The sequence below is a fragment of the Ursus americanus genome, chromosome 6 (genome assembly GCF_024610735.1).
Source record: "Ursus americanus isolate L20-20 chromosome 6, mUrsAme1.1.p, whole genome shotgun sequence".
In the NCBI taxonomy this organism is placed as follows: Eukaryota; Metazoa; Chordata; class Mammalia; order Carnivora; family Ursidae; genus Ursus; species Ursus americanus.
In genome coordinates this window covers 10,963,827-10,986,998 of record NC_142132.1, presented here as the reverse complement: position 1 = coordinate 10,986,998, position 23,172 = coordinate 10,963,827, and the positions used below count along the sequence as shown (strand labels likewise).

Here is a 23,172-nt window from a genome sequence, read left to right as displayed (position 1 = left end):
GCTAAAGGAAATATACATGATCAGGACAGGTGATAGGAAAACAAAGCCAAATTCCCTCTGGGCTCTGGCTTGAGGTCGTGACCTCCAGGCCACCAGCCAGGGGTGAGGGTCTGGCCTTTGTGAACCCCAAGGATGACTCTCCCGGTCGAACCTGCAGCCCAGCTGCCTCAGGTGCTCAGGACTGAATGCTGTGTCAGCGATGAGCTACCCGGATGGCCTGTCTCGGGCAGGGATGGTGCCAGTCTCTTTTTTCCATTCTCATAGCGCAGCGGCCCAAAGATGCTGACGGTGGGGGTCGGAGAAACCCCATCCCAGGGGCTGCCTGGCGCTGGTGCCTTGGCGAGGAGCCAGGCTCACCTTTGCCCTCAGTCTGTGTGGCAGGGCGCTGGAGCCTGGCTGGCAGCGCCTGAGGGCAAAACGAATCCTGTGAATGTTCTCAGGGGAACTTCCTAGAAAAAATAAAGGGAAGAATTTCAGATCGGAAGTGGGTAGGGAAAGCAAAAAGCGGGAGGGAGGGAGCTCTGTTCAGCAGGAGCAGAGGGTGCCGGGGCTTCCTGGGCCTGAGAGTCCCCCAGCGCGCCTCTGCCACCTGCCCACGTGCGGGCCTGAGGCGGGAGCCCGAGGCCGGAGAGCGGGAGTCGGAAGCTGAGCCTGGAGCTGCAGAGCAGCCGCAGGCGGGGACCCAGCGAGCGCGCTGCCCCGGGAGCCGAGCGCAGGGGCCGCCCACTGGCGGGGGAGCCGGGGAGCGCGCAAGGGAGGCGGCGGCCGCAGCGGCGGCGGGGCTTCCCCGGGCTTCCCCTCCCCTCCCGGGGCCGCGGGCGCACCGCGCAGATCAGGGCGCGGAGGCGGTGCTCGGCGCCAGGGCGCGGGGAGTCCCCGGGGCGCCCCCAGCTTGGCGCGGGGTCGCGGGGCGGGGAGCGGCGGCAACGGCGGGAGCGGCGTCCGCGAGCCCCTGGGCCGGCGGCTGGTGGTTTGGGCTGAGCCCTCCCCAGCGCCCGCCCGCCCCCGCCCGGCGCCCGCCTCCCGCCCCCGCCCGCGGCCTGGAGCGCGCCTCCCTCGCTGCCCCGGGTCTGGAGAGCCGGCGCCGGTCGAGCTGCGAGAGTCGCCGAGAGCACCAGCCGCCGCCGCCCCGGGAACTGCTCTGGCCGCACCATGCGGGAGCTGGCCATCGAGATCGGGGTCCGAGCCCTGCTCTTCGGGGTCTTCGTGTAAGTAGTGGCGCCACGCGGGCGGGGGCGCGCGGACGCGGGGACCCACGGACCGAGCGTCTCTGCGCCCCAACTTTGTTTGCGCCACCGCGTCCCTTCCGGGCCTGGATTCGAGGTATCCTCCCCACCCAGTGCCCGGGATGTGTCCTACGGGACCCTCCTGCTCCCCTTCCTGGATCCCTGGGCACGGAGGGGCTCGCGTAAGCCGGACTAAGACTCGCTCCCGCCACCCCCATCGCGCCGGGGAGCGGGACCGGCCGCCGCTCGAGTTCCCTCGCCTGCGCCTGTCGCGGGCTGCGCACCAGCTGCCCGGGGAATCCGGGCTGCTCCCCTGGAAGCGGGCGCGCAACCTCGCTCGCGCCCTCGGGAAGTTTCTCCTTGGGTGCGATCTTCTGAGCCCGACGTTTGCAGTCCTTCCTCCTGGCCCTTCTCCCATCGTCCCTCGCCGTACCCAGGGCCAGGCTCCATCTCCTCCCGTGTCCCTGGCTTTAACGCCGCGGGGTTCAGGTGAGCGTTTTCCCAGCAGACGTTTGCGGTACTTCTCCGGCTGGAAAACTGTTGCTGCGGAGGCTCGGGAAGTCGGGGACCGCAGCCCGAAGTACGGGCTCCATATGCCCCGAGCTCAGTGCGGAGCCCTTGTCCGCTTAGGGTGCGCGCGGGGGCTCTTAGGGAAAGCAGCGAAATGCCCCTGGTGGCTCCGAACGGCTGGTACCTAGAAATAGCGATCTTGGAAAGAGGAGGGGGCTCCGGCACAGGCTCCTTCAGAGATGTCTGAACCCCAGGGCGCCCCGGGGACCCGCTACCCACCGGCCTCCCGGGCCCAAGCGGCAGGGAGCTGTCGTGTCTCTGCCTTTCCGATGCAAAGCCTGAAAGCACCACAGCTCAGACTCGATCCGCAGTCCCTTTGATCTCTTGTCACACAGGCTCCATAGCTGCACTTGACCCTACAGGAGCTGGTCAGGTTATCTTTTCCTCTCTGCCCATGGCTGTTTTCTGACACGTTTTAAATATTAAAGTTGCATGAACTTTCTGGACTTGCTGTGTTCTTTTGAAAAGCCCATGCAGCCATTCCAAACAGGAGGCCCCAATGGATTCCTGCCCCAATCCCGAGTCGTTGATGGCAGGTGGGAGGCTGTGAGTTGACTTCTGTTCCTGCAGCCCAGGGTATACACATGGAAAGAAAGACCCTTTCTTGCATGTTTTTCTTTCCTAGGGATTAAATTCATCCAGAGTATTTATTCACACCATCATAAAGGGCGGTGAGTTCCCCCAGATGCAGGCAAGCCCCCTCTCCCGGCTTCTGACTAAACACTGCTGTTATTCAGTGGGAAGAAGGAATGAGAACTTCAGCTGGGTTTTGATGCATTTGGGAAGACAAAAACAAAACAAAACAAAACGCTTTTCCCTTCTTTTACTCAATTTTTTCTACCTTTGGAATATACATTAAAACTAGTGATTACCATGTGATCAGATGGGGACAGTTTCCAGTTGGCAGATAGGCTAAATCCCATTAAATTATTATGTGATAGAAATGATAAAATAGTGTTCAGTGCATGGTAGGATTTAACATTTGTTTGGTGAATATGCGTGTGAGTAATGGTGAAATAAAGTGAGGTAGGCTTGTAGGCTGCCTGGTTTGATTGCTGCTGGGAATTGTCAGATTAAAAAAAAGGGCCTAACAGTATGCAAATATTTATATTGTTTTCAGATTTCCCTTCACATATTCCCCCAAACGTTTATGAGCTGTTTACAAATATATGATGGTCTGTGCAGTGGATTTGAAAACGTGATAATTATTGTTTTACGTGCTTTTTGCTTCCTCAAAGAATGTTATGTAAAAATCAGACAGGCGGTTTATATTCTTTTTTCCAAACTTCCCCTTTTATTAATTAATGGGGAACTATTCTCACCCAAAGGGAAACAATTGGGCCTTGATGGTGTTTTTGGATGATTCCCTGATTTCATATCAATTGGACATATTAGCAGTGGGTCCAGCGTGTAGCACTTTGACCTGCAAAGACCAGCTCTGGTATCGCTGGGAGACTCCCTGGGTGGGAACCTTGGATGTTCAGATGCTGTTATCATCAGGCGGATAACGACTTCCGGAAGGACAGGCTGGGCGCTCACAGATACAGATGACCCTTTGTTTCCTTAGATAAGCTTCTGGTGAGATGACAGAAGCTGACTTTGGGGGGCAGTCTTATTCTTCCTTTTGCCGGCCCTCGTCTGATGGCAGGATTCTGTGGTTCATATCCACCTCTGCTCATGAAGACGGTGGTCTTGGTAGCAGGGCCTCGCCTGAGTAGGTTGAGAACGTCCCTCCGGGCAAGCTGAATCCACTTCGCTGCTGCTGTGAAAAGTTCATCTCCGCTGCTCCCTGGTGTGGGTACCCTGTTTCTCATGATAAGAAAATCATCTTTTTTGGGGGGAAGATACCTTGCTTCTTTGCCAGCTTGTGCCTCTGGGGGGACTATCACCTGGGCGTGCACCTGTTCTTGGGTTATAGTTGCTCTGTGTGAGCTCAGGATCCCACCACCTGGTGCCCACCTGCTCCCGGGAATCTGAAGTTAGCACTACTGCGATGCAGCTTTGGACCCTTAGGTCGTAGGTTATATGTTATATGGCTGTATGCTTCTTCTTTCACCTTAGGGAACCAGTTCTCTGTCTCTAGGCCAGGTTTAGTGCTGAGGTGCGGTGACTCAGGAGCTCAAGAGAATGCTCTCCAGGAGACCCCCGTTGACCATCCAAGAGGTGAGCGGTGCCTTTTGGGCAGCCCTGCCTAAGAAGTTCAAACCACTGGGAAGAAAATTAGTAACAGGTAATGCAAATCAGGGCTGGCACGTAAAGCTTAACCTAACAGGAAATAAACTGGTTTGAGGACGCCAGTGTTTTGGAAAAATCGAAGTGTAATGTGTAGCTTTGAGGCTGCATTTAGTGCTTGGAAGCTGGCCTGGAGCCCGTTTGCTCTTACTTATGGATGGTGGGCGGTGCAGAGAGAAGGGTCTCCAGTGGGCTTCCTCTGTCCTGCTGCCGCCCAAGACTCCAGCAGAGATCCCTTGAGCTCCTGTGCACGTGCGAAGCCAGCACCGGACCTTGATGAGCAAGCGTGGTGTGGATACGAGGTGGTCAGTCAACAGCCCTGCAGAGTCTATCACCTCCCCTTTTATTACCATCGCTGCTACGTAAATGCCGTTTATTGAAGGCTTATTATGTGCCGGGCAGTCATGAGGATGATCACACATACCATTTAAGCCTTATACACACCTGAGGGAGGGGGCATCGTGGCCGCCGAGCTCATGCACGAAGAGGCTGAAGCACAGACAGGTTAGGGAACGGCCCGAGTCGCAGAGCTAAGAAGGGCCGCTCTGAGATCTAAGTGTAGATGCCCCTTCTGTGTCATCTGGACTCTCAGACACCTCGCTAGACCGCTTCAGAAAAAATAACAGCCGGCGTGGGGCACTCAGGGCTTCACGGTGCAGAGGGCATTCCGTGGAATTTCTCTCGTCTTGTCTCACTTGAGGTGGACACTCTTCGCTCTCCCCACTTTACAGATAAAGAAACCAAGGTTTAGGCAGGGTAAGTAGCTTGCCTGAAGACACTCAGCTAGCAGGAGGAATAGTCTGGATCGGAACAGGCGGTTGACCCCATGTCCCCAGGCTGTCAGCCACTGAGATAGAATGTGTCCAGCACCAGGCTTCCAGAACTAGAGCAAAAGTGACTGCATCCACGAAGCCATCCCCTTAGATGGCCCGTTGTCTCTGAAGAAGTAAGTGAACGGCCTAGAATGATGTGTGGAAAGGGCTGTCACTCTGGTTCTCACATCGGGCTCTTAGGGTGACATTTCAAAGAGGGTGGTGGTGGTTGTGGTTCCCATTCCCTACGAGATGGAATTAGGACATGGTACAGATTTTGAAGGGTCTTCCTTAGGTCTCTGGAGCCCAGAGGGTGAGATGTGGAGAGGAAATTGCAGGTCAGAACCTAAATGGTAGTATTACAGAACTGGGTGGCCGACACGCTCGTGCACCTATTGGCCCTTGCCTCCGGGACATCAGTGTGTCCGGGAAACCCTTTATTCCTAGCACTGCAGAAAGGACTCTGGGAATATGACGACCATCAGAAATGCTGACGGAGGGGGAAGGTGATCTACGTCTTTCCCCCGTGAACCTGGGTTCCCTGGGGTCCTCAGTCCCTCCCTCCTCCTCTCTCTCCCCTCTGGGGCCCTGGGTGGCCCCCTGTCTGGGATGGCCCGTTAGGAGCTGTGGGGCTGCTCGGGACACCGCGTCGCTCAGGTAATGAATGGCATTTGCCTCAACCCAGATCAGTCCTGCATCCTGCTTGGAGCACTTCCTGTGCCGGGGGCCTGTGCTGGGTGCTGGGGATGTTTGAGAAGGAAGGCTGGGGGCTCCCGAGAGCTCACAGGTCCACTGTGTGGACCGCTCTTTGTTATTTTCCCCAGTGTAATCACTGGCTTCGAAAGTTTTGCCTTCAAACATTTTCATCATTCATCCAGTTGACGGATAGATGCTTCTTTGGCCTCTTCCGGGTGTAGGCACTCGTGCTGATTATTTTCCTTCCCCTTCATTGGTACACTTTGGTTGGTATAATTCCAGACAGACCCGGGGTAACTTGGCACTTTCGCTGGCCCAGGTGATTTGCCTGAGGGGACTGGCTGTCAGGTAGCTTTTTGGAATATTGACAGAAGGGAACGTGTCTTTCATTATTACCCATCAGAGTCCCGTCTAGGGCTGTAGGCCGGGGACGGTTGTGGTAGTTGGAGCAAAGTGCCCAGTTCATTGAGAGAGAGGGAATGATGAGTCCCAGAGGGAGGGGGAGGAGGAGACGGGGGCCCGGGAAGGCTGCCCAGAGCTCGTATCTCACCTGAGCCTCGAGCATCGAGTGGCAGGTGTGCAGGGGCCTGGCCCGAGGACATTCCTAGGGACAGAATGTCCCGGAGCAAAGGCCGGGAGGTCTAGAGGCATATTTCGGGTGGGGATCAGGTCACCAGGTGTGGCCTCAGCGCAGTGTGTGGGTTTGGAGGTGGCTGGTGAGAGTGGCAGGAGATAGAGTCTGGGACAAGAATGCGGATGGTCTCAGTGCCCTGCCAGGAAGCATGGACATTCCCTTAGGAGCATAAGTGGGGGGCCCGGGGAGGTTTGAATCAAAACAGCATCATGCTCAGACGCTTGCCCAGTGGTGGAAAGTGACAGCTCCCTTCAGTACAGAGGCCCTGTTGACTTTTGTAAGTGACAGTACCCAGCTCTGCTGCCACCGCTGTGCCCCGCTGTGCTTTCAGGGGGCCTGTGTGTTATTCTGTCTTGGGTTGTGGTCAGCCGTCTCCACGTCTGGCTCCAGACTGCTAACTGTTGGACGGTGGGGGCTGGGACTGTATTGTTATCTTTGTTGCTTTCTTTGTATTTCCAGCCAGGCCTTCCTTGTCACGAATGTGGTCAGTGCCTCATGAGTGCTCCCCAGATTGCACTCGATTTCTGCTGGTCATGTAGCCCTCAGAGCAATCAGCTTCAGTGCAGGACAAGCTTCCTCAAGGGTGGTTTGCTGACCACCTGCATCAGAATTGCCTGGGGCTCAGTTCACACTTAACTGGATCATCGTTTGGGAGGGCGGCCCAAACATTTCAACAGGGGCTCCTTCTGTCCACCTCATTTGGGAACCGCTGGCATGCAGTCTACACCCTGTTGTGGTAGAAGGGTCTCTTCTGGTTCTTTCCTCCTTTCTGGCCAGACAGGTGACTACCCTTCCCAAACCCCTGCCATTAGGTGGGACCATGTGGCACATTGAGGCGGCGTAAATCCCTTAGTGGCCTGTCATTGTCCTTCTCCGTCGGGGGCGAGCATGGAGCCTCGTGATGACAGAGCCGCAGCATGCGAGCAGTGGGACAGCTGCCCTGGAGAGTCATGCCATTGGCAGTGGACTTTGTGGGACAGAAGGAAACTTCGTGTGTTAACGACGATGTGGGGGATTGATTAGCTGCTGGGAAACAGGTCTGTTCCATCCGGCTAATACACCTGGAATAGTTTTGCTTGCTTTCTAGAAACGAGTCACCTGAGGCAAAGTGGCATAATGAAAGCCCATGGACTTTGGAGCTAGGCAGGTCTGTGTTTGGATTTTGGCTGTGCCCACTCATTCGCAAGTTGCCTAAAATCTCTGAATCTCAAATTTCTTCATGTGGGAAATGAGAACAATCCTTAACGTCACACGGGACGTTAGTACATAAGAGGCTTTAAGAGCCTACAGCACACAGAACAAAAATGAGATGCCATCTCCCCACTCCTGTGAATCTCTCTTACTTACTGGTAGTGTCTCAATGGCCTTGTAGCCCCATGGCCATGATTGTGGCCTTGACTTCTGAGGCTTGAATCCTGACTTGTGGGAGCCTTTCAGGAAAGCATTTATCCAGCTTAGATCCTTGTTTCCCTATCTGTTCGACAGGAATATCAGCAGTCCCCATGAATGAGAGTATTAAATGAGAGCGTATTCAGCTCGTCACGGGTGCTCAGCAAATGGTAACGTTATGACCACTGTCCTTTTATTAATATGAATCCATAACATACACTGAAGAGAAACGCTATAGGTAGTTAACGACACCCTGATTCCAAATGATTTACTACAGGAGTTCTAGAAAATAATAAACTTGTTTAAATATATTTCAAAGGATTCCTTTTCGCCCCCCTCAGTGAAGTATGGAACTTGCCGTGAGCTCATTCAATGGGTCGTACCCCGTAGAGCAGTGTGGCTGGCTCACTGTCTAATGAAGGGGTGGTCTCAGCGCTGTACTTTCTCATCGGTCACTTAAATCGCTGGCCGTTTACAACAGCGATTGTAGGACATTGAATCAGAAGGGGTATCAGCAGAATTGCCTTGGAGCGTGAGGAAGGAAAATGCTGCCTTCCTATCGTTTACTTCCAAGTCTGTGTTCATCACCCAGGGCTCCGTGAGAAGCCCAGTACAGGGAGTTTTCCATCAGACAGCCTCTCCACCCCCAGTCGCTGCTGGGCTGAGTGTGCCGAGCGCCTACCCCCTCCCGGGGAAGGCTTCTGCCTTGTCATCTGATAAATGAAGCAGCCTTCTGTTTGAAATATTATTTGCCACTGTAAAGTGAGTCTGCTGAACCCAGAATTCTGAGAATTGATGATGCTTTGCCACAGGGAGATAAATGCTTGTAACATGGCAAAAAGGAGATCATTAGTTTCATAACTTGTAGGTAAAGTTATCTCAATTAGTTATAAGGATTATGCCTTTTATGACCCACACAAGGCTCATAAAAGCTCCCTACTTCTATTTTCCTATGATAGTGTTTTTAAATATGAAAATCATCTTAGTCATAGTTATTTTCTTAAAAAATATAATCTCGGTGTTCCATGGATGAATTAGAAACCCTGGTTCACGGCGAGGAGGAAGATTCACCCAGAACCATACCTACCGGCGTGTTCTCATCAGCCCACTGAAGGCACAGAGGTGTCGAGGGGCATGGAGATGTCCGGGATGGGTGAGCAGGGGGCAGAGAGAATCTGAGGCTCTGAGCCTGGGGATGGCCATGTCACTGTCTTTCAGCATATGACCGCGAAAAGCTGTCCTGCAGACATGAGGGACGCGTTGTTTTTCTGTCTCCGCCGAAGACAAAGGAACGAGAAACAGGGTCAGAAGCTGCAGGAGCACGCAGGCTGGTTTTCAGAAAAGTAGCAGTCTGCCAATCAATGCTAGACGTTTCTTTCCTCCTTTACGAGAGGGTTTTAAAAACGTTTTTATTAAAGTGTTAGTTCGAACCCTATGCAATTGCTGATATTTGACTGTTTTGACCTACAAAAAGAGGGATTGCATTTAGCTCTATCTAAAAATAATATACACAAGGAAAAACATGCATGATTTATAATTGCACGGCTCCCCAGTATCTACCCATCGAGCCCCATCGCGCTGCCCCCCGGGGCTCCCCCACCCTGGCTTCGAACATCATTTTTGAAGTCTGTGTAAATCGACTCGCACAGTGTGACCTCTTGTGTGTGACTGTCATGCTCAGCGTGTTCCGGAGACTCACATGTCGTACTTAGTTGTAGTCGTTAATTCTTGTTGCCGTAGAGTATTTCGCGGCATGACTCTACCTCTTTCTCTCCTTATTTTACTGCTTAGGGATATTTGGGTTATTTGTTGGTTTGGGCTAGTAAGCGTGATGCTGCTGTTGTTTTTTTGGGTGAACGTAATTTGTAATTTCTGTTGGGTGTATACCTAGGCGTGGAAGTGCTAGGTTACTCATTGGGCTTTTCTTTGTCTAGCTCTATGTCCGAAATAGAGACGTCGTCTACATTCTGCCTTAATCTCCATCTGTTGAGCAGCTGTTTTGTGAGAGTCTGTGACGGGCCTGATGAACGACATGAGGAAGTCAAGAGCTGGGTCCCCACTCGGCAGGCGGGCGGGCCACATGACCCCCTAGTCAACGTGAGGGCTTGGGAACTATTTCCTGGCTGCTGGTTGTAAGGATGCGCTCTCGCTTTCGCATCTGTAAAGTGGGGACAAGCGTATCACCCATCAGGAGGCTGTAAAGTTGAAGTAATGTAATGTGTGACAGGTGCCTACAGCAGAACTGCCACCTGGTAGGTCTTCGAGCCAAGCTCCATCCATTGCGCCATCTTCCTTCCTGTGGGGAGGTGGTGTTGGAGGTCAATGAAAGACATCCCCTAATACCACAATGGAATAAGAAGAAGAGGAATGCAGCTTTCAGCACACAGGGGAGCTGAGCCTTGAACTAGGATTTAGGAAGTTTTGGGGGACCATTCTGAATAATCTTCCAAGAGATCATTGAAAAAAAGAAATGGTCAATACATATATATATATGTGTGTAGGTATCTTTAATTGACCTATATGTCCACTTTGCTTGTAGAGAGAGGACAGGAGGCAAGCTGTAACACTTACCGTGTATCCACTTTGTTCCAGGCACTTGTCACCCCTTAGACAACTTAATCCTTACAACCTCCCAGAAGGTGATACTGTTGTCCTAACTTACAGAGGTGAAAGTTATGCTCCTCCTGTACAGAAAGCTCTTACCAATCAATACGAAAAGAGAAGAGCTCTTTAAGAGAAAAATGGGCGGCAGAACTAACAGGAAACTTGTTAGTATACAAATAACTATTACACCTTTTAAACTGTGCTTTCCGGGGTGCCTGGGTGGCTCAGTTGTTAAGCATCTGCCTTTGGCTCAGGGCGTGATCCCAGAGTCCTGGGATCGAGCCCAACATCGGGCTCCTCCACTGGGAGCCTGCTTCTTCCTCTCCCACTCCCCCTGCTTGTGTCCCCTCTCTCGCTGGCTGGCTGTCTCTCTGTCAAATACATAAATAAAATTTAAAAATAAAATAAAATAAAAATAAAAATAAAACTTTGCTTTCCACACAGAAATGCAAAATATGTGTCTGAAAACCACAGAATAACATTGTGTATAGATTAACCAGGACAAAAGAATGCGCAGCCATTGAAATTAGTGATGTAGACAACTATTTGTGGACATGGGAAGATATCCCTAAACTGTTGTGAAGTGATCAAAAGTAGGTCACATAAGTGTGCATAATGCTACTTTCATGTGGTAGTGTAATTAAATCAATCTGTGTTTGTATCTGTAAGAAAAAGAGCTATAAAGATATACAACAAAACCTTAATGGTGGTTATTTTGGGCTGATGGGATTGTATAACATTTGCTTTTTTCTTCAGACTGTTTGTTGTCCACATTATTTTACGGTAAACATTCATTACTTTCATACATAATCAGAAAGGTCAGTATAGAAGTTTCCTGTTGGGCGGGGGAGAAAGAAGCTAACGAAATATCCTTAGGTAGGGCACTGGGTGATCTTTTGTGATTGCTTTAGAAATATCTGAAGCAGGACTGTGTCAAAAATCAGCCTTTCTATATATTTTTTAAAAGATTTATTTATTTGAGAGGAAGAGAGAGCACGAGGATGAGCTCGAGAAGGGGGTAGGGGCAGAGGGAGAGGGAGAGACAGAATCTCAAGCAGACTCCATGCTGAGCGTGGAGCCTGACACGGGGCTCAATCTCAGGACCCTGAGATCATGACCTGATCTGAAACCAGGAGTCGGACACTTAATTAACTGAGCCACCCAGGCGCCCCTCCACCTTTCTATATTTAATAGCAACTAAAATATCGAAAGGAAAACCGGAAAATAAAGATGAACATCCAGATGTAGAAGGTTGCAGTGAAGCAGATGTGACCCAAGGCTGCAGGTGGAATCGTAAATGGACGTAACCCCCTTGAAGAGTGGTATTACAGTGCATAGACAGCTGTGAAATTATTCCTGCCTTTTGACTTGGAACTCTTAGAAAAATATATTGAGGCACCGAGGTAGAAATGCAAAAATCCTCATGTATGAAGATACTCACTGCTGTATTCCATACAAAGCAAACATATTTGTCAAATAAAAATAAAATAAATTAAAACTCAAACGGTCAACACTTGAATAGTTTGATAAATTATGGACACAAGAGAATACCGTACGTCAATTTAAAATAATCATTTTGAGAATCAGAAAGAAACATGCTAACATTCTATGGTGTAATAGTCGAGGGGAAAAAGTACTATAAAAAATCGATCTCAAAATCAAATCTATGGGGGGCACCTGGGTGGCGCAGTCGTTAAGCATCTGCCTTCGGCTCAGGGCGTGATCCCGGCGTTATGGGATCGAGCCCCACATCAGGCTCCTCCACTGGGAGCCTGCTTCTTCCTCTCCCACTCCCCCTGCTTGTGTTCCCTCTCTCGCTGGCTGTCTCTATCTCTGTCGAATAAATAAATAAAATCTTTAAAAAAAATCAAATCTATGGGAAATCTGTTTGATTTGGGCAAATATTAGAAAGGATTACACGAAAGTACGTGTATGTGGTGGGAATGGATGTTTCTCCTCACTTAAGCATTTTTTTTTAAATTATAAAATAGTCGTGAAAATTAAAACAACGCAAAAAGCGTAAGGCTTGTGGAACTGCCTACCCTCTGTGCCAGTTCTGTTCCCTTCACTTTTTATTTTTATTTACTTTATTTTTTTACAATTTTTTTCAAGTAGGCTCCCTGCCCAACATGGGGCTCAAACTCATCACCCTGAGGTCGAGTTTCACAGTCTATCGACTGAGCTAGCCAGGCGCCCCTCCTTTCACTTTGTAAAGTCAAAAACTTTTAAACACCGTGTACTCTTTTGTGTGAATATTTTGCTTGGCACATTTCTGAGATTCATCCACGTTGTGCTTAGCTATAGTTCATATATATATATATATATACACACACACCAAAAATATTACGTATTTTATATATATCATATTTGCATATAATAAAATATAAGTATAAAATAAAAAATTTAAGAAAAAACTGAGAACACATTTTTTCTGTAGTTGAAAGTTTTTGACTTAACTTAGACCTACTTGAGTCTTTTTACTGGCTGTGCGGTGTTTCATTCTCTTAACCTTTCGTTGGAATTTTCAGGTCTTTTCATTTTTTTCCTACAGCAAACAGTATCGTAATTGTGCTTCTACTCTGTAGGGCACCTGTTAAAATATTGCTGTGATAAACTTTTGCAAATGAAATTTCTTGGTCAAAGGCCATGTGCATTTAAAATTCTGACGGACACCTGCCAAATTGTGCATCCAGAGGGCTATGTACATGCCTGCATTCTCTTTTCCGACATCCTTGCCAATGCTGGACGTTGGTCATGTTTTAATATTTATACCACAGGACAGAGTATAACATTTGCATCTTTTCACTCTTGTATTGGCAATTTGTATTTCTTTTTTTTTTTATTAAGTTTTAATTCCAGTATAGTTAGCATACAGTGTTATATTAGTTTCAGGTATACAACATAGTGATTCAACAATTCCATACATCACCAGGTACTCATCACAAGTGCACTTCTTAATCCCCGTCACCTGTTTCACCCATCCCCCACTCATCTTCCCTCTGGTGACCATCATTTGTTCTCTGAAGTTAAAAATCTGTTTCTTGGTTTGTTTCTCTCTCTTTTTCCTTTGCTCATTTGTCTCTTAAATTGGACATATGAATGAAATCATATGGTATTTGTCTTTCTCTGATTTATTTTGCTTAGCATAATACTCTCTAGTTCTATCCACATCATTGCAAATGGCAAGATTTCATTCTTTTTATGGCTGAATAATAGTCCATCATATATATATGTGTGTGTATGTGTGTGTATATATATATATATATCACACCTGCTTCATCAATGGGCATCTAGGCTGCTTCTGTAATTTGGCTATTGTATATAATTTTGCTATAAACGTAGGGGTGCATGTATCCCTTTAAATTAGTGTTTTTATATTTTTTGAGTAGATAACCTGTAGTACAATTACTGGATCTGTTTTTAACTTTTTGAGGAATCTCCATACTGTTTTCCACAATGGCCGTACCAGTTTGCATTCCCACCAGCAGTGTGCGAGGGTTCCTTTTTCCCACACCCTTGCCAACACTTGTTCCCTGCATTATTGATTTTAGCCATTTTGACAAATGTGAGGTGATATCTCATTGTGGTTTTGATTTGCATTTCCCTGATGATGAGTGATGTTGAACATCTTTTCATGTGTCTTTTGGCCAATTTGTATTTCTTTAGTGAAATATCATTTTCCTTAATTCATGCTTTTTTTAGATCATTAAATTTATCTTACTGATGTGTATGAGTGCTTTATGCCTTAAAAATATGAATCTCTTCTTTCATATGTTGCAGATATTTCTCTGTGTCTGTGGTTGACTTTTATTTTATTTTTATTTTATTTTATTTTATTTTATTTTATTTTATTTTATTTTAAGTACTCTCCATATCTAGTATAGAGCCCAATTCAGGGCTTGAACTCATGACCCTGAGACCAAGACCTGAGCCAAGATCAAGAGTCAGATGCTTAACCAGCTGAGCTCCTATGGTTGACTTTTAAGTTTCTATGCAATTTCTATTATTTAATTTTTTTTTTTGAGAGAGAGAGAGAGCATGTGTGTGCTTGTGTGGGGGGAGGGGCAGAGGGAGAGAGAGAATTCCAAGCAGGCCCACATGGAGTGGGGCTCAATCTCACAACCCTGAGATCATGACCTGAGCTGAAATCAAGAGTCGGACACTTAACCAGCTGAGCTACCCAGGCGTCCCTGCAATTTCTATTATTGTGCACATTTTAATTTTTATGTAGTTAAATCTATCAGTTTTTCCCTTTATGGTTTCAGAGTTTCTGTCCTATTTAGAAAGGCTTTTTTCATCTAAAATAGAAATATTATTCTGTATTGTCTAGTATTTTATACTTTGTTCTTTAATTTTAATTCTTTAATATATTGGAAATTTATTTTTATTTATGGAGTGAGGTAGAAGATTTAAATTTTTGCTTCTGTATGGTTTTTCAGTTGTGAAACAGACATTGTTTTTCAGTGATACCATTATCAGATGCAAATTTCCATCTGTCCATGGAATTGCAAGTAAATTCTATTACAAGTTCAATTCTAAGGTGTATGACCCCTTATTTCTGGGAGCAAACATAGCACAGAGGTTAAGACTATAAGCTCCAGAGCCAGGATACCTGGATTCAAAGCATTAATTTTCTATTTACTGTCTGTGTGAACTTGGAAGTTGCTTTATCTCTGTGCTTTAGTTCCCGGGTCTTAGATACAGGGATAATGATACAATAATTTCATTGTATTGAGATCAGAGAGAGTGGTTTGTGTGATTTTTGTGTTTTATAATTTGTTCTGATTTCCCGTGTGGCCATATACATGGTCAATTTTTGTAAATTTATACAGCTTGAACATACTGCATAGTTTGTGTTTGGTGGGTACAGAGCTCTAAATATATTAAAGCAAGTTAACTGTACTATTCAGATCCTCTATATTCTCACTTTAAAAAATTCATTCTTCTTAATTTGGTCTTTTCTTTGTTAAGGTAATCTCTACACCCAAAATGGGGCTCAAACTCATGACTGAGATGAAGAGTGGCATGCTCTACCCACTGAGCCAACCAGGTGCCCCTAATTTGGTCTTTTTAATGTAAAGATTTGCCACCTCTCAAACTAGGGTAATTAGAGCATTTACATTATTTTGGGAAATAACTAATATTTTCCCATATTGCTGCCAGCTTATTCTGTGTTTTCTTTTTGTGGTGCTTCATTTGGTTTGTTCCCCTAATTTCTTGCTTCTGGCTGAATAGTTCAAGTTTTCTTTGCTGCCTTCCTTTTTTTCCCTTAGTGATTTGGAGGTCAGAATTCCTATGTCTGTATTTCAGGTTAGTGTTCTTAAATTTTATTTCCTTTGGATGAAGCTTTTATTATTAGGAAGTTTTCATCTTTGTGTTAATATTCCTTATCTTGAAGTATATTTTATCTAATACAATATATAGCTACATTATATTTCTTGAGATTAATGTCTGCACAGAATGTATTTCTCATCCTTTTACTTCCAACCTATCTGTATTTTTATGTTTAATGTATGCCTCTTATAAGCAGCATTTAGTTGTACCTTTAAATTTTATGCAATATGGCCAATCTGCTGCCATTAATTGGAGTGGTTAAGCCACTTACATTTAATGCGATTATTGATATGGTTAGTAAGTTTCCCACCTTGTTATTTGTTTTTTATTTGCCCTCTTTTTTGTCCTTTTTTTTCTCTTTTCTTCTAGGTTAATATTTGTAAATATTCCATTTAACTCCTTTATTTTATTTTTAGCTACACCTCTTCAAAAATGTTAGCAGTTTCTCTAGAGATTACATTATACATCTTTTACCTGTTATCATTAAGTCAATATTACACCATTTCAAATACAATGTAAAAATCTTATGACAGCATACTTTCATTTCTTTCCTTATGCCTTTGATACGTTGTCATAGAACTCATTTCTATGTAGAAGTCACAGAAAACATGTTTTTGTCTTAATCAATATACCTTTATAGAAATTACATAAAAAATATTTACCCACATACTTACCATTTCCAGTGCTCTTTATTACTTCTTTCAGATTTGGTTTTTCCTTTAGGATTATATCCCTTCAGCCTGAAGCACTTCCTTTAGCTCTTCTTTCTCTTCTTTCTTCCTTTCTTTCTTCCTCCCTTCCTCCCTTTCTTTCTTTCTTTCTTTCTTTCTTTCTTTCTTTCTTTCTTTCTTTTGATTTTATTTATTTATTTGACAGAGAGAGAGACAGCCAGTGAGAGAGGGAACACAAGCAGGGGGAGTGGGAGAGGAAGAAGCAGGCTTCCAGCAGAGCAGGGAGCCTGATGTGGGGTTCGATTCCAGGACCCTGGATCACGCCCTGAGTGGAAGCCAGATGCTTTACGACTGAGCCACCCAGGTGCCCCCCTTTAGCTTGTCTTGTAGAGCATATTTGCTAGAAATGAATTCTCTTGGCTTTTGTTCTGTTGGAATTGTCTTTATTTTGTAAGGTATTTTTGTTGGATGTAGAATTCTAGGGTGACAGTTTTCTTTCAGGAATTTAGAGATAGCTTTGGAATTGTCTTGTAGATGCCATTTCATGATGAGAAGTCACCTGTCCTGGTCATTGTTGCTTTCCTGAATATCATGTGTTTTTCTCATTGGCTGCTTTTAAGAGTTTCTCTTCACCTTTGGTTTTTAGCAATTAGACTATGATTTGTCTAGGTTGCTTTCATTGTATATTTCCTGCTTGGGTTCATGGAGTTTCTCAGAGCAATGGTTTGATGTCTTTCATCAGTTAAGTATTTATAAGGCATTATTTTTTCAAATATTTCTTCTGTTACACGGATGTTAGACAGTTCTGTATTATTCCACAAGTCTTGGATGCTGTGTTCTATTTTTGTTGTTGTTGTTGTTGTTATCTCTTTCTTCCGTGGCTCAGTTTAAGATAATTTCTATTGACTTATCTCCAAATTCACCTGTTCTTTATTTTCTGCTATGTCTATTCTGCTGCCAAATCCATGCAATAAATATTTTATTTCAGATGTTAATTTTTTTCAGTTCCAGAATTTCCATTTGGTTCTTTTTTGAGTGTTAGTTTTTTGTTGTTGTTGATATTTTCTACTTATGCATCCATTCTCTTCATCTTTCCCTATAATCTGTTAATGTATTTGTAATAGAAAGTCCTTTTCTGCTAATTCCATCATCAGGGTGATCTAGGGTTCTGATTTTTTTTCCTGTTGATTATAGTTCAGATTTTACTCCTTCCTTTACATGTGTAGTAATTTTTTATTGCATATTGGACATTATGGATCATACATTATAGAGAAGCTAGATCATTATTATCTGCTAATGAGTGTTGAATTTTGTTCTTGCAGGAAGTTAATTGCAGGAAGTTAATTTACTGTTGGGTCACCTTCATCCTTAGAACCTTGGTTCTAGGCTATGTTTGTATATTCTGTCTTGGTTTTGCCTTTGATCCTAGGGTGCATTTTTTAGTTCTGGGATGTGCTTTTTATTACTGTAGTTTGGCTCTTCTGAGGTTTCAGGAGAAAGTCTAACTTGGAAAAACTTCAAGTCCAAACTCTATCTCTAGGCACTGGCTAGCTGCTGAAATTTCTGCTTTACTTTTAGACTGTGGCTGTTACTTTCCAGTGGGGTCCTTGGAATCTCGTTCTACACGTTGCAATGTCTGAGTTAGCCAATAATTTGAAGGGAGTTTGTACACAGAATTTTAGGTTCCCCTTCTCTGGCTGAACTCCTTTTTGGGGAGGTTTCACCTTTTTTGTATTATCCAGTGTTTTATTTCTATCTGCTTTCTCCTTTTCATAGTTCCCCCCCCCTTCTGCTTTGGGGATTGGTACCCCTTAAGGCTCTTCAGACCGGCTATGGATTTCTTTATGTTTTCTTTCTTTTCAGTCGTGTTTTTTGAGAGGGAAGAGAGGCAAAATGAATGGGTTCAGTCAGCCATCTTCAACTGGATGTCTCTTTAAAAAAGATTTTGCAAATTTTTCTTGGACACAATGTTTATGTTTTTTAATATATAAAATTATATTTTGTAAAAGATCTATTGATTCTTTCTTTTACCTGTGAATATATTTGTGGTTTTCCGAGTCATCATTCAAGGGGCCTCTTCTTTGCCTATCTAAAATCCTACCTATATTTTCCAAGGCTTGGCTCAGAATTTGCTTTTCTGTGTTATCTGGTCTGAACGTATCAGCCCTGAATGAATATATATAATACTGACGACAGTGTTATATAGAAGACCCACATCTGTCTTTTTATTTAATGATGGACATACTTGGTTCCTGACTGTGTTGTGCTTTAATTCAGTTTTGTGGACCAATGAAGATTTCCAGTCATGTAATGAGAACATATTAAACTGGACTTTAAAAATATGAACACTGACTCATGAAAAATAACACGAAAAGATCCCCACTTTGATTTCTTCCTAACAAAAGATCCTCTTACTGTTTCCAAAAGTAGCCAACGGGGGTGGTTTGGTTCTGGGGATGATGGGTGATGATAACTCCTATTTATTGAGCACTTACTATATGCTGGGCAGTGGGTTGTGGCACTTTAGACTCCTTAAGCCTTCACACAGCCCTGTGAGATAGAAATTTAAAATTCTTCATATTTTGGGATGAGAAAACCAAGGCTTAGAGAGGTTAAAGAACATGCCCAGTGTCACACTGCTAATAAGTGAGATGAAAGTGCTTTCTGTGAAAAATTTAACTTGAGTATTTTATAAGCTGGAACAATTCACAGCAGATTTGGGTGCAGAGGGAAAGAGAAGGGACTGGTAGTGTGGCTCTCTGATAATGAAATGACCCCGACAACCCCTGTGAAATCATGGACACGAAGGGGATTGACACACACTGAGCAAATGGAACGTTGACATTTTACCAGAAGGCACCCCTGAGTGGATTATATTATACCCAGTGTCTGACCTGACCTGGCTCTAGGCATTGTCTCATCCATCTTCCCCTGCTTTGTCTCCCAGAGGGCCTTACTCAGATCCTCCTTCTTGTTCAGGGGCAGAGCTGAGCCTAGAACCCCGGTCTCTTGACTCCTGGCTGCACAGGCTGCTGGGGCAGCTGACTTCCTTTGCTCCTCCTGAGGCATCAGTTCTGCACGTTTGGGCTTGTCCGTTCCCCATCCTGTTGGGATCCCGTGAATGCAGCTGTGTTTCTAAACAGCTCTGTAGGGCAGCTGGTGAGGAGAGCTGCTCTTTATCAAAACAAACTTGTGCTCAAAAGGAAGTCCTTTGGCTAACATCTCCTTGTGTTCCCTATCACGTCCGGGTATCCAATGAGTAAGTTCTAGAAACCCAATGTACGGCATGATGGTTATAATTAACAATACTGTATCATGTATTTGAAAGTCACTAAGAGAGTAAATCTTAAGTCTTCTCATCATGAAAAAGAAATGGTGGTTCAGCGCCATGATGGAGGTGTTAATTAACACTACAGCAGTAATCATTTTGCAGCATGAAAATGTATCAAACCAACACGTCGTATGCCTTAAACATACACAGTGTCAATTAGATCTCAGTAAAGCTGGAAAAAGGAAGTCCTGACAGTTCCCCTCCATGAATTTATCACACTTCTGTGGCATGTGTGGGAGAGATCTGTCCACAGCACGTGAGGTGACAAGTGAGTTGAGTCCTCTCCTTGTGGTCTCTCTGATCTGAGATCTCCTGGACTTTGTTTTAAGGATCAGGAACAGGGATGAACCTAGAGTTCAGGGGTAGTTGTTTCTGGAGGTGTTTATTGTTTTTGTTTTTTATTTTTTTATAAAGTCCAGCTTTAAAAGCTGGAGGGCCCTACTCGTCACACTGAGAATACCTACACTTTGGACAGAGTATCTGCGGATGGTGACACAGCACTTTCCTCGGTCCCATTGCCTCGTCCTGGGAGCAGAAGTGATGACATGGGGACGAGAGACTCCAGTCCCCTCATTTCAGATGGTGTAGAAGTCACTTCCATTCCTTCACTCTGCAGCTTCAAATGTGCATTGACTGTGTCCCATTGATTGTGTCCCATACTGAGCCCGAGAACACGAGACGAAGAATGGCACACGCCTGCCTCACTAGCCCAGGCCATGTCACCAGTGGACATCAGGGGCCTTGGAGATCGGGGTGCGGCAAGGCCAGTTTTTCTGGCATGGGGAATTGGCTGTGCTGGAGGACTGGCCAGGAGTTAGGGGGTACAGTGGAGTTGGGGTTTGGGTGGGAAGAATGGCAGCGCTCAGAGATGGGACACAAAATGGAGTGAGGACATCTAGGAGCAGCATTGCCTGGGGCCAGCTGGGCCCTCCTCTGTGCAGACCTCGCTGCTGGCTCTCCAGCCTCGGGGGCTGCCCTTAGAAATGCTTCTCCAAGAGTCATAGCTTCTTTCTTTTTGGACACTTACTCTGTGCCCAGTAAGGGTCCTTTTTAGCATAAGCACATTTAATTCATTTTCAGAAAATCTAAAAAGTGAAAAATCACGCCTAAAATCAGAATGACCTCATTAATGAATATATTAAGAAATATATTATTCAACATGAGAAAGTATCTTTACTTTCGCAAAAAAAAAAAAAAAATTCAGCAGGGGTGGCCTGAGAACAGCATAGCCTAATAATTTCAGTGACTACATTTTTCATTGTCAAATCGGTTTTGCAAAATATAGTCTACCGATGATTGTTCCACATCACTGTTTGGGATGACCCGGAGAGTTCTCTATGTAAATTAGCGAATAGTGAGACTAGAGGTTATTTAAAAGAAAGACAGCTTTATGACTTTACAGAAATACGCTAATAACAATCCTACATTTTCACAGTGCAACCGGGTGAGGTTCTTATGTTTTGTGTGCCATTAGCTCATCTAGTCCTTCCAACACCAGCATGAAGGGAATGCTTCTTTCTCTCTCCCTTTGCCGGTGGGGAAGGGCAGGGCAGGGTCAGTGATCTGTCTGTGGTCATTTGACAATAGGTGGCGGAGACGGAATGGGAGTCCAGGCCTTCCTGGCTCGGGTAGCTCTTTGTTTCCATGCTCTCTTGCTGGGGTTGGGTGGGGTGATAGCTTTGTGCACAGCCACCCACACACTGGCCTCCTGCGCACTGCGCCTGCTGTGGAGCTTTGTCGTAACAGACCGGTGGTCAGCAACAGAGGAGCCTTGTGCCAGGGATCCCAGGATCTGGAGCCAGACTGCACATCAGATCTGCCTGCACCTCTGCTTGGATTACTTCAGCTTCTCCTTTCTCAGTTTATGAATCTGCAAAGTGGGGATAAAAATAGTACCTACCGGACACTGTCGGGGAATAAATTCTGGCAGGGCGGTGCCAGGCAGGCAGGGAGCACCCTGTAAATGTACTCCATCATCGTCATCATGATGGTTGGTGTTCATCTAGAAATTTCCCCACCCTTCTTCTGGTCCCATCTTAAGAGCAGAATGTCTTTTTTGGCACATTTCTCCCAATGGTCATCTGGTCACCTTGACCTCATCTTGCCTGTGAGAGCCACGTGTTTAGAAGGTAAACTTGATTTCATTTACCATAATTGTTGTTTCTTTCTTGAACAAGTAGAACTTCTCTCTGGATGTCAGCACGCAATGTTGGAAAACAGTGCTGCCTTAGAATAGCCAACATAAAAAGCATCAAGAGCCTTGGATGAAGCTTGATTAATTATCTGTGTACTTTATGCCTAAAATGTGAATCGTGGTTTTCATTTTCCTCTCAAGAACGTGAGCCGCCTGCTTTGAATTAATCCAGGAGAACAGTGTTTTAAGAAATTTCCCTACTGCTTTGTCAGCGTTTAGAATGACTGCCTGAGGGCTTTCTTTTTCCTCTTCAGAGAATCTAAAGGTAGGCTGAATACGTTTTGGATTAAATTTAATTATTTCAAGTTTGAAAAAAGGAAGAGAACCGAACTTTGTGAAGGTTGTACTCCAGAAAGAAGTGTTCCCATTGTCAATTTTTTGTTTCTGAGGTGTTTTAAAAAACCACTCTCCTGGGTTTTTCTGCTGGCTGTGTTGGAAATCATGAGCCCCTGCCTACAGTGGGAAATCGGAAAGCGGGTCTCAGTCTGGAGCGAGCCAGGTTCGATTTCACACTGAACAGAGTCAAGTCCAAGTACAAATCGATGTCAGATATAAATGAGTGCGGGTATAATTTCTCCGAGTGGCTTTGCGTTATGGAAGCATTTGCCCTGTTCCACCATGAGCTTCTTGAGAGGAGGGCTTTGACTTTTGTGTTCACCACTGTCCCTCCCACCCCTGATACATACCTGGCACATAGTAGATGCTCGGGAAATACTGAGCTTTTGCTGAAGTCACCTCACTACAGCTGACACTTGTGTCTACTATAGGAAGGAACTCGTCCAGTTGGGATCTCCTGGGCCTACATACAGGAAGACAGAGGTCAAGGCTTGCCCTTTAGATGTGCAGAGAAGCTCAGACGAGAGGTCGAGGGAGGCCGTGGGTCACTCAAGTTGGACAACCTTTCCTCCCCAGGGAGAAATGCAATGAGGAAAAGTCCAGGTGCTGCATTGAGATACCCTGTGGGTTTGTGGCTGTGTCAGGTCCTCAGGAAAGGTGACTCCTGACCTTCTCCCATTGGGCTCTGTCATTTAGAGGCTGTGCAGGCTAGCATCAAGCACGGAGCTGGCAAAGGTGGTGGTGCTATAGTGTGGCCATGTGTGTGTTTGATTAAATATCTGGACATACTCTGTGGTCTGCCAGGTCTCCATCCCCATCAAGGCCCATGCCCGGAGCTGACTGTCCACAACCTTCTTGTGAGGGGTCCTCAGTGGGGCCTGGCCCCTTTCCTCAGGCACAGAACCCACGCTCAGTTACTTCCCACCTCTTCCTAGGGTGTGGGCTGTTTTGTGTGGCTGTGTTACCTCTGAGCCCAAATTTACCTCTTCCAGAACCACAGCTTTTAAGAAAGTTACCTTTGCTAGAATTTTTTCCTTTTATTTTAAATAAACAATATTTTAAGATTATAAAACAAAAGTAAGCTCAGTGCAGGAAACTTCTACAATACAGAGAGAAAAATGGGAAGAAAGTAAAATTATTTAT

At 45.6% G+C, this 23,172-nt stretch overlaps 1 protein-coding gene across 1 annotated transcript in view; it reads left to right on the top strand.

Annotated features, from left to right (window-relative positions):
* The first annotated feature begins 1,082 nt into the window (after positions 1 to 1,082).
* Positions 1,083 to 23,172, top strand: part of PLPP4 (phospholipid phosphatase 4) — a 120,408-nt gene continuing 98,318 nt past the window's right edge. The window contains exon 1 of the mRNA XM_087862486.1: positions 1,083 to 1,208. Within this exon, the coding sequence (XP_087718612.1) occupies positions 1,153 to 1,208 (56 nt within the window). The 5' untranslated portion in view covers positions 1,083 to 1,152. The remainder of the gene's footprint in view (positions 1,209 to 23,172) is intronic.